At 34.1% G+C, this 12,500-nt stretch overlaps 1 protein-coding gene across 1 annotated transcript; it reads left to right on the top strand.

Moving 5' to 3' along the window:
- Positions 1-2,712: 2,712 nt before the first annotated feature.
- Positions 2,713-11,923, top strand: LOC147561771 (NAD(P)H-quinone oxidoreductase subunit H, chloroplastic). Its single transcript, XM_086657428.1, has 2 exons — positions 2,713-6,098; positions 7,167-11,923. Exon 1 carries the CDS (start codon positions 4,363-4,365, stop codon positions 5,542-5,544), a length of 1,182 nt encoding a protein of 393 aa, XP_086513554.1. The 5' UTR covers positions 2,713-4,362; the 3' UTR covers positions 5,545-6,098; positions 7,167-11,923.
- Positions 11,924-12,500: the final 577 nt, after the last annotated feature.

Raw genomic sequence — 12,500 nt, 5'->3', positions numbered from 1 at the left:
AGCAGAAGAGGTAGCTTTACTACGTTATTCGCAAAAATCGGATTTTCGTCGAGATCTAATCAAAGGATCCATGCGTGCTCAAAGACGTAAAACAGTGACTTGGGAACTGTCTCAAATAAATGTGCATTCCCCACTTTTTTTTGACAGAATAGACAAAACTCTTTTTTTTTCTTTTGATACATATACATCTAGAATGTTGAATCTCATTTTTAGGAATTGGATGATGAAAAGCACAGAATTCAAAACTTCAGATTCTGAGGAGGAAGAGATCGAAAAAAGTGAAAACAAAAATAAGGAAAAAAAAGAGGAAAATGAGCGGATAGCAATAGCGGAAAGCTGGGATACTATTATATTTGCTCAAGCAATAAGGGGCTCTATGTTAGTAACCCACTCAATTCTTAGGAAATATATTGTATTGCCTTCATTGATAATAGCCAAAAACATCGGCCGTATGTTATTATTTCAATTCCCCGAGTGGTATGAGGATTTGAGGGGGTGGCGTAGAGAAATGCATGTTAAATGTACCTATAATGGTGTTCAATTATCCGAAACAGAATTTCCAAAAAACTGGTTAACAGACGGTATTCAGATAAAGATACTATTTCCTTTCTGTTTGAAACCTTGGCACAGTTCTAAGTTACGATCCCACCATAGAGATCCAATGAAAAAAAAGAAAGAAAAAAAAGAAAATTTTTGTTTTTTAACAGTCTGGGGAATGGAAACTGAATTCCCGTTTGGTTCTCCCCGAAAACGACCTTCCTTTTTTGAACCCATTTCTAAAGAACTTGAAAAAAAAATTAGAAAAACGAAAAATAATTTTTTTCTAGTTTTAAAAGAAAAAAAAAGGGGGTTTATAAAGGGCTCGGAAGAACAAGCACGATGGATTATAAAAATAGGTTTATTTATAAAAAGAATAATGAAAGAGCTTGTAAAAGTAAACCCAATTCTCTTATTTGGATTGAGAAAAGTATATAAATTGAGTGAAAATCAAAATGGAAAAAATTCTATAATAAAAAATCAGATTATTCATGACGCGTCCAGTCGAATTAAATCAATGGATTGGACAAATTATTCACTGACAGAAAAAAAAATGAAGGATCTGTCCGATAGGACAAGTACAATCAGAAATCAAATCGAAAAAATAACAAATGACAAGAAAAAAAAATGGAGAATCCCAGATATAAATATTAGTTCTAATGATAGAAGTTATGATGATAAAAGATTAGAATCGCCAAAAAACTTTTGGCAGAGATTAAAATTAAAAAGAGGAAGTACTAGATTAATACGTAAACGGCACCATTTTTTCCAATTTTTGATTGAAAAGATATACATGGATACCTTTTTATATCTTATTAATATTCCCAGGATCAAGGTACAACCTTTCCTTGACTTAAAAATAAAAAATTTTGATAAATACAGTTACAATGATGAAACAAATGAAAACGGAATTGATGAAACAAATGAAAACGGAATTGATGAAACAAATGAAAATAGAATTTTTTTTATTTCGACTATAAAAAAGCCACTTTCTATTTCTAATATTAGAAATAAGCATTCCCAGAATTTTTCTGGCCTATTTTCCTTGTCACAGGCATATGTTTTTTATAAATTATCACAAACCAAAGTTATTAACAAATATCACTTGAGGTCTGTACTTCAATATCACGGAATATCTCGTTTTCTTAAGGATAGAATAAAGGATTTTTTTGGAACACAAGGAACATTTGATTTTGAATCAAGGCATAAGAAACTTCGGAATTCGGGAATGAATGAATGGAAAAACTGGTTAAGTAGTCATTACCACTATCAATATGATTTAGCTCAGACTACATCGTCTCCATTAGTGCTGAAAAAATGGCGAAATAGAGTCAATCAAAGTCGTACGGTTCCAAATCCAAAGAAAGCCTCAACAAAATTGTATTCATATGAAAAAAACCAATTAATTAATTCTGAGAAAAAAAATGATTATGTCATGGATTCATTACCGAGTCAAAAAGAAGACAAATTGAAAAAACAATACAGATATGATCTTTTATCACATAAATATATTAATTATGAAGAAAGGAAGGATTCATATATTTCTGGAGTGCCGTTACAAATAAACAAGATTCAAGAAATTCCCTATAAGTACAACACATATAAACCCGAATTTGATTATGTGCCGGGAGATATAGCTATTAGTGATTATCCGGGAGAAGATTTTATTATTGATACGGATAAAAATCCCGATAGAAAATATTTTGATTGTAGAATCATTTATTTTTGTCTTAGAAAGAAGATCGATATTGAGGCCTGGACCAATATGGATACTGGAACCAACATTAATAAAAGTACTAAGACCGTAACTCATTATTATCCAATAATTAATCAAATTGATAAGAAAGACCTTTCTTATCTCGCGATTCATAAACAAATCAAGCTATCCAACAAAAAAAAAACATTTTTTGACTGGATGGGAATGAATGAAGAAATACTAAATCGTCCCATATCAAATCTGGAACTTTGGTTCTTCCCAGAATTTTTGGGGCTTTATGATGCATATAGGATTAAACCATGGATCATACCAATCAAATTACTTCTTTTCCATTTTAATGGAAATCAAACCACTAGTGAAAATAAAAACATCAACGGAAAAGAAAAAAAAGATCTTCATATATCATCTAATGAAAAAAAATATCTTGAATTAGAAAATAAAAAAGAAAAAGAGCAGTCAGTCCAAGAAGATCTTGGATCAGATCTACCAAACCAACAAAAAGAGGATAAAGACGATTATGGTGGATCAGACATTAAAAAGCGTAGAAAGAAAAAGCAATCCAAGAGCAATACGGAAGCGGAACTAGATTTCTTATTGAAAAGATATTTGCTTTTTCAATTGAGATGGGATGAGCCTTTGAATCAAAAAATAATCAATAATATTAAGGTATATTGTCTCCTGCTTAGACTGAAAAATCCAAAGAAAATTGCTATATCCTCTATTCAAAGAGGAGAAATGAGTCTGGATATAATGCTGATTCAAAGGGGTCTAACTCTTACAAAATTGATCAAAAAAGGAATATTGATTCTCGAACCAGTTCGCCTGGCTATAAAATGGGATGGGCAATTTATTATGTATCAAACTATAACTATTTCACTGGTCCATAAGAGTAAAGACCAAACTAATCGAAAATGCCGAGCAAAAGGAAATGTTGATAAGAATTTTTTTGATGAATCCATTACAAAACAAAGACATGAAGGGGTCCTTGGAAATAGAGATGAAAATCATTATGAGTTTCTTGTTCCTGAAAATATTTCATCTCCTAGACATCGTAGAGAATTGCGAATTCGAATTTGTTTAAATTCGGAGAATATTAATGTTGTGGATAGAAATAAAGTATTTTGCAATGAGAACAGCATAAGGAACTGCGGTCCATTTTTGGATGAGAGCAAGCATCTTGATAGAGATCCAAATAAATTCATTAAATTGAAATTATTTCTTTGGCCAAATTATCGATTAGAAGATTTAGCTTGTATGAATCGCTATTGGTTTGATACCAGTAATGGAAGCCGTTTCAGTATGTCAAGGATATATATGTATCCACGATTGAGAATAAGTTGATGATAAATTACCTATATATAATGTGTCATATCTAGGATGGTATATGAAGGCAAACAGATATACACACGTGTTGTATTATATTTACATTACTGATACATGATACTGATTCAATGACCTAAGAATCTTCTTAATCTTAGGTCTCATTTTTTATATTTTTTTGGGGGGGTGTGAGGGGCTATACTTTATGTATCTATATCCGAATCAAATTGCAAATTGATTAATGAAATTTGATAGAAAAGATAGTAATAGTATATGAATAAATTCATAGTATTGTGTATACCAGATTAAAATGACTAGCATTATTTTTACTGATCGATAAACTCCATATCTGATATCTGTATAAAAGAAAGAAAAAAGGGGGGTAGAAGAATTATTTTTATGGTAAAAAATTCATTAATCTCGGTTATTTCGCAAGAAGCAAAAGAAGAAAACGAAAACAAGGGGTCTGTTGAATTTCAAGTATTCAGCTTCACCAATAAAATACGGAGACTTACTTCACATTTGGAATTGCACAAAAAAGACTATTTATCTCAGAGAGGTCTACGGAAAACTCTGGGAAAACGTCAACGGTTGCTGGCTTATTTGTCAAAGAAAAATAGAATACGTTATAAAGAATTAATTGGTCAGTTGAATATTCGGGAGCCAAAAACTCGTTAAGTTAATTTGAAAATTCATTTTTAATTATTTGATTTTATTAGATCTTGAATTTTGATGAACTTCATTTCGTTTTCAGCAATTCATGGAATAATGAATCGGGGAAAAAACATATGACTGTACCAGCTACAAGAAAAGACCTCATGATAGTCAATATGGGCCCTCACCACCCATCAATGCATGGCGTTCTTCGACTGATCATTACTCTAGATGGTGAAGATGTTATTGACTGTGAACCCATATTGGGTTATTTACACAGAGGGATGGAAAAAATTGCGGAAAACCGAACAATTATACAATATTTACCTTATGTAACGCGTTGGGATTATTTAGCTACTATGTTTACCGAGGCAATAACGGTAAATGGACCAGAACGGTTGGGAAATATTCAAGTCCCTAAAAGAGCCCGCTATATCAGAGTCATTATGCTGGAACTGAGTCGTATAGCTTCTCATTTGTTATGGCTCGGCCCTTTTATGGCGGATATCGGTGCGCAGACTCCTTTCTTCTATATTTTCAGAGAGAGAGAATTGATATATGATCTATTCGAAGCTGCCACAGGTATGCGAATGATGCATAATTATTTCCGTATCGGAGGCGTAGCTGCTGATCTACCTTATGGCTGGATAGATAAATGTTTGGATTTCTGTGATTATTTTTTAACAGGGGTTGCTGAATATCAAAAGCTTATTACGCGCAATCCCATTTTTTTGGAACGAGTTGAAGGAGTGGGTGTTGTTGGAGGAGAGGAAGCAATAAATTGGGGTTTATCAGGACCAATGCTACGAGCTTCCGGAATCCAATGGGATCTTCGTAAAGTTGATCATTATGAGTGTTACGACGAATTTGATTGGGAAGTGCAATGGCAGAAAGAGGGAGATTCATTAGCTCGTTATTTAGTCCGAATCAGTGAAATGACAGAATCCATAAAAATTATTCAACAAGCTCTGGAAGGAATTCCGGGGGGACCCTATGAGAATTTAGAAGTCCGACGCTTTGATAGAGCAAGGGATTCCGACTGGAATGATTTTGAATATCGATTCATTAGTAAAAAACCCTCTCCTACTTTTGAATTGTCGAAACAAGAACTTTATGTGAGAGTGGAAGCCCCAAAAGGCGAATTGGGAATTTATCTGATAGGAGATCAGAGTGTTTTTCCCTGGAGATGGAAAATTCGTCCGCCGGGTTTTATCAATTTGCAAATTCTTCCTCAGCTAGTTAAAAGAATGAAATTGGCTGATATTATGACGATACTAGGTAGTATAGATATCATTATGGGAGAAGTTGATCGTTAAAATGATAATTGATATGACAGAAGTGCAGGCTATCAATTCTTTTTCCAGATTGGAATCCTTAAAAGAGTTTTATGGGCTCATATGGTTGCTTGTCCCTATTTTTACTCCTGTATTGGGAATCACAATAGGGATACTAGTAATTGTGTGGTTAGAAAGAAAAATATCCGCAGGTATACAACAACGTATTGGACCTGAATACGCGGGCCCTTTGGGAATTCTTCAAGCTCTAGCGGATGGGACCAAACTACTTTTCAAAGAGGATCTTCTCCCCTCTAGAGGAGATATTCGTTTATTCAGTCTAGGGCCCTCTATAGCAGTCATATCAATTTTACTAAGTTATTCAGTAATTCCTTTTGGATATCGCCTTGTTCTAGCCGATCTTAGTATAGGTGTTTTTTTATGGATTTCCATTTCAAGTATTGCTCCTATTGGACTTCTTATGTCAGGATATGGATCGAATAATAAATATTCCTTTTTAGGTGGTCTCCGAGCTGCTGCTCAATCCATTAGTTATGAAATACCATTAACTCCATGTGTGTTATCAATATCTCTACGTGCGATTCGTTGGGACATGTACTTTTACCTATTTCTTTCTAGGAAAGAAGTTGAATGTAGGGAATAAAGATCTTCCGTTTTTTATTCATCATTCGGGGTGATGACCTAAACCAGATAGTTATATGAGTGAAAGAAAACTGCTTCTAAATTTGCAGTAAAAAGATTAAGTCTCATTCCCTATGTACAAGAGTTCAGCGGAAATAAACAGTATAAATTACCCCAAGATTGGTTGATTAGTCATCATGATTTGAAGCGGGTAGAAAAGATCAACTGGATGGAGTTTTAACGGTTGTATGTATTGCCATACCGGGGATCAAGCAAAAATGAGTGGACGGTTAGGAACACCAAAATACACAAAGGATTAGTAATGGAGATAATGTAAGTTATCCAAATGGGTATTTCTGCATAAAATAAACGGAATCCTAATGGGGGCTTTAAGTTGGTAGAAATGATCAAGCAGTACTTCCCCACGATCCCGATCCCGAGTATGCTCCTATCCACTAGTTAAAGAAATAACTATCAGGAACGAAGTAATCCTTTATTTTTAGAGCCCTCCTCTCTTTTTCTGAGAAAGAAGAATAGGAACGAAAGAAATAGAATTGCAATAAGAAAATGAAAAATACGAAATATTTTCTATTCTTTCTTTTCTCTATCCATATTCATAGAGATAGACAGGTAGAGTTCTTATCATGATTCATGAGCTAATGTCTAATTCTTTTTTTCGTAATCGAAATAAATGGGTCGAAATATCTATTGTTGATCCAAGGAGTATTTTATTAAAGGATTAAGTAATTTTATTACTGAACAAAGAAAAATAGAAATTTTAAATTATAAAGGATAAGATCAATTCGGAAGCATTTTTTTGGTATTATAGCAGACGGAATTGCATTGGTCTAATTTGGGGCTCTTCGATGCATCTTTACTCTATCTACCCTACTAACATATCGGGATAATACTGAATCAGTCCTTAGATTTATTTATGGCCATCGAGGAGCCGTATGAGGCTGAAGTATCATGTACGGTTCTGGAATAGCGATGAAAGCAGTGATGTTATCACCGACTATGATTATCTAACAGTTCAAGTACAGTTGATATAGTCGAGGCGCAGTCAAAATATGGTTTTTGGGGGTGGAATTTGTGGCGTCAACCTATAGGGTTTACAGTTTTTCTAATTTCTTCCCTAGCAGAATGTGAGAGATTACCTTTTGATTTACCAGAAGCAGAAGAAGAATTAGTAGCAGGTTATCAAACCGAATATTCAGGTATCAAATTTGGTTTATTTTACGTTGCTTCCTATCTAAATCTCCTAGTTTCTTCATTATTTGTAACAGTTCTTTACTTAGGTGGTTGGAATTTCTCTGTTCCGTACATATTTATTCCTGAGCTTTTCGGAATAAACGAAGTGGGTGGGGTTTTTGGAATGACAATTGGTATTTTTATTACATTAGCTAAAGCTTATTTGTTCCTGTTCATTCCTATTACAACAAGATGGACTTTACCTAGGATGAGAATGGACCAACTATTAAATCTTGGGTGGAAATTTCTTTTACCTATTTCTCTAGGTAATCTATTATTGACAACTTCTTTCCAACTCCTTTCACTATAAGGGCATACGAGATTCTATTCCCGATTTATAACTTCTCTCAAACAAGAGAAAGAAACAGCAAATTATTCATAGAAATTCGCCATATGTTCCCTATGGTAACTGGGTTCATGGATTATGGTCAACAAACAGTAAGAGCTGCAAGGTATATCGGTCAAAGTTTCATGATTACCTTATCCCACACGAATCGTTTACCCGTAACTATTCAATATCCTTATGAAAAATTGATCACATCAGAGCGTTTCCGTGGTCGAATTCACTTTGAATTTGATAAATGCATTGCTTGTGAAGTATGTGTTCGTGTCTGCCCTATAGATCTACCCGTTGTTGATTGGAAATTAGAAACCGATATTCGAAAAAAACGATTGCTTAACTATAGTATTGATTTCGGAATCTGTATATTTTGTGGTAACTGCGTTGAGTATTGTCCAACAAACTGTTTATCAATGACTGAAGAATATGAACTTTCTACTTATGATCGTCACGAATTGAATTATAATCAAATAGCTTTGGGTCGGTTACCAATGACAGTAATTGAAGATTACACAATCCAAACCATTATGAACTCTACTCAAATAAAAACAGCCACGGGGAAACCCTTTGATTCAAGAACGATTACCGATTACTAAGATTCCGTTTTGATCTAAAGCTAAAAGAGCGAAGCTTCTTTTATTTTACTCGATGAATAACTAAAAATCCGAACTCTTGATTGATGAGAATGACGGTTTGCTTTGGATTCAAAATCCATTCACATATCCGTGATTATTTCGAAATCTATAAATGTATAAGTAATCTATAAAATAGAATAATATCGAATTTCGAACGACTCTTTCGGACTCTTTCGGATAGATAAATGGAATTAATAACTCTATCTACACCAACTCACACCCCATATAGGATGAAATTCAATAAGTAACTTATCCTAAAAAACGGGGTAACTTCTTTTGTTTTTTTTTTTTTTTCTGATTTGGTCAATAAGATTATGAAACATTTCAACTTATTTATCTCTTTTTACATATAATGGATTTAACTGGACCAATACATGATTTTCTTTTAGTATTTTTGGGATCGGGTCTTATATTAGGGGGTCTAGGAGTGGTATTACTTACCAATACCATTTTTTCTGCCTTTTCATTGGGATTGGTTCTTGTTTGTATATCCTTATTTCATATTCCATCGAATTCCCATTTTGTAGCTGCTGCGCAGCTCCTTATTTATGTGGGAGCCATAAATGTCTTAATCATATTCGCTGTGATGTTCATGAATGACTCAGAATATTACAATGATTTCCATCTTTGGACCGTTGGAGATGGAGTAACTTCACTGGTTTGTACAAGTATTTTTGTTTCACTAATTACTACTATCCTAGATACGTCGTGGTACGGGATTATTTGGACTACAAGATCAAACCAAATTTTGGAACAGGATTTGATAACTAATGGTCAACAAATTGGGATTCATTTATCAACAGATTTTTTTCTTCCATTTGAACTCATTTCTATAATTCTTTTAGTTTCCTTGATAGGTGCAATTGCTATGGCGCGTCAGTAATAAATACCTATAATTATAAATCTAATACCAGTATCTTTCTTTGTTTTGTACTTGTTATATTCGAGTCAATCAAACCGACCAAGGCTTAATTGTTGTTCATATTGAAATGAAATGAATCCAGATTGATGAGGATTTGTTTAATGATGCTTGAACATGAACTTGTTTTGAGTGCCTATTTATTTTCTATCGGTATTTATGGATTGATCACAAGTAGAAATATGGTTAGAGCACTTATGTGTCTTGAGCTTATACTGAATGCCGTTAATATAAATTTCGTAACATTTTCTGATTTATTTGATAGTCGCCAATTAAAAGGCGACATTTTCTCGATTTTTGTTATAGCTATTGCCGCCGCTGAAGCAGCTATTGGACCAGCTATTGTTTCGTCAATTCATCGTAATAGAAAATCAACTCGTATCAATCAATCGAATTTGTTGAATAAATAATGCTAATTATATTAATGTGTTAATCATACAAATAACGAAAAAAAATTCACTAATTCAAATTAGCATCATGTACGGCATAAACAAAGATACGACCATGTTTGCTAAAACGTAATAAATCAAAGTATCTTGGCCCTCTCTCATGAGCAGATCCAGAAGTCGATTTATTAGAAAACAATTCTGGTAAATCATTGATTCGTCTGGTGTCTACAATATCTGATTCAGTTATTATTTGACTAGATCGAAAATTTATGACGTTCAAAAAATGGATAGATCCAATGTCACATTCAGTAAAGATTTATGATACATGTATAGGGTGTACTCAATGTGTCCGAGCCTGCCCCACAGATGTATTAGAAATGATACCTTGGGACGGATGTAAAGCTAAGCAAATTGCTTCTGCTCCAAGAACAGAAGACTGTGTAGGTTGTAAGAGGTGTGAATCCGCTTGTCCAACAGATTTCTTGAGTGTCCGGGTTTATTTATGGCACGAGACAACTCGCAGCATGGGTCTATCTTATTGATACGTTACAGAAAACTTCACTTGAATCCATTTTTTTTCTCTTTACCGACAAAACTCCGTACTCGATAAAATCTATTATTTCGAGCACGGGGTTTTCTGGTCAAAGTGTATCTTATCTTGTCTTTACCACGAATGATTTTCCTTGGTTAACAATAATTGTTGTTTTGCCGATATCCGCGGGTTTTTCAATTTTATTTCTTCCCCATAAGGGAAATAAGGTAATTCGATGGTATACTATATGTATATGCCTAGTAGAACTTCTTCTAACAACCTATGCATTCTGTTATCATTTCCAATTGGACGATTCATTAATCCAATTAGAACAGGATTATAAATGGATAAATATTTTTAATTTTCACTGGAGGCTAGGAATTGATGGAATTTCCATAGGACCCATTTTACTGACGGGATTCATCACTACTTTAGCTACTTTAGCGGCTCGGCCAGTTACTCGGGATTCGCGATTGTTCCATTTCTTAATGTTAGCAATGTACAGCGGTCAAATAGGATCATTTTCTTCTCGCGATCTTTTACTTTTTTTCATCATGTGGGAGTTAGAATTAATTCCTGTTTACCTACTTCTATCCATGTGGGGGGGGAAGAAACGTTTGTACTCAGCTACAAAGTTTATTTTGTACACTGCTGGGGGTTCTATTTTTCTCTTAATGGGAGTTCTTGGCATGGGTTTATATGGTTCTAATGAACCAACATTAAATTTTGAAACATCAGCTAATCAATCGTATCCTGTAGCATTAGAAATAATATTCTATTTTGGGTTTCTTATTGGTTATGCTGTCAAATCACCGATTATACCTCTACATACATGGTTACCAGATACCCACGGCGAAGCACATTACAGTACATGTATGCTTCTAGCCGGAATCTTATTAAAAATGGGGGCGTATGGATTGGTTCGGATCAATATGGAATTATTACCCCACGCTCATTCTATATTTTCTCCCTGGTTGATGATAGTAGGCACAATGCAAATAATCTATGCAGCTTTAACATCTCCCGGGCAACGCAATTTAAAAAAGAGAATCGCCTATTCCTCGGTATCTCATATGGGTTTTACAATTATAGGAATTGCTTCCATAACCGATACGGGACTCAATGGAGCCATTTTACAAATAATTTCTCATGGATTTATTGGTGCGGCGCTTTTTTTCTTGGCAGGAACGAGTTACGATAGAATACGTCTTGTTTATCTCGACGAAATGGGAGGAATAGCTATCCCAATGCCCAAAATATTTACAATGTTCAGTAGCTTCTCGATGGCCTCTCTTGCATTGCCGGGAATGAGTGGTTTTGTTGCCGAATTGGTAGTATTTTTTGGCATAATTAGCAGCCCAAAATATCTTTTAATGCCAAAAGTTTTTATTACTTTTGTAATGGCAATTGGAATGATATTAACTCCTATTTATTCATTATCTATGTTACGCCAGATGTTCTATGGATACAAGCAATTTAATGCCCCAAACTATTCTTTTTTGGATTCTGGACCACGAGAACTATTTGTTTCGATCTGTATCTTTCTACCCGTAATAGGTATTGGTATTTATCCGGATTTCGTTCTCTCATTATCAGTTGACAAGGTCGAAGCTATTTTATCTAATTACTTTTATAGATAGTTTTCATGAATAAGACATAAAATCAAACAATGTTGTGATTTCAAAAACCGTTCGTTGGCCAATGAAATAAAAATAAGACTTAGTTTTTCCTATTTTAAGTAAAAAAAAAAACGAAGTGAATTCTAATCGGATACGTTTGGCCTTTTGAGAACCATTTGAATCACTACTCGATCCAAATGGTTCTCAAAAACTCAGACAAACTTTCGTTACATATGCTATTCCTATGTATTAGGTCGCTTCTTCAATTAGCTGTTAATGTGAATGAACCATAACTATGTAGCCCTATTCCTAATAGATTGACCCCAAAATAACATATCCAAATTATAAGAAATCCCATAGAAGCCACAATTGCGGAATTCGCACCTTGCAAATTTGGATTTGTTCTAATATGTAAATAAATAGCGAATATAGTCCAAGTAATAAAAGCCCAGGTTTCCTTGGGGTCCCAATTCCAATATGATCCCCATGCCTCGTTAGCCCACACTGCTCCTGAAAGAATACCTATGGTTAAAAAGATAAACCCTAGACTAATCACACGATAACTCCAACGATCCAATTGCTGAATCAATTGATATCTGTGGTAATTTCTAAATGAAAGAAAAGAATTGTTTAGTAAAACATTGGTTCTTTCATTTACATATTGGATCGCA

The sequence above is a fragment of the Eschscholzia californica genome, unplaced genomic scaffold (genome assembly GCF_041429995.1).
Source record: "Eschscholzia californica isolate CP2 unplaced genomic scaffold, dmEscCali1.0.p SCAF_149, whole genome shotgun sequence".
Lineage (NCBI taxonomy): Eukaryota > Viridiplantae > Streptophyta > Magnoliopsida > Ranunculales > Papaveraceae > Eschscholzia > Eschscholzia californica.
The sequence above is the reverse complement of the archived record's forward strand: the minus strand, read 5'-3'. Positions and strand labels throughout refer to the sequence as shown.

Excerpts from the sequence above, each read along its gene's own strand:
- LOC147561771 (XM_086657428.1), top strand. The coding sequence starts at position 4,363 with ATGACTGTACCAGCTACAAGAAAAGACCTCATGATAGTCAATATGGGC.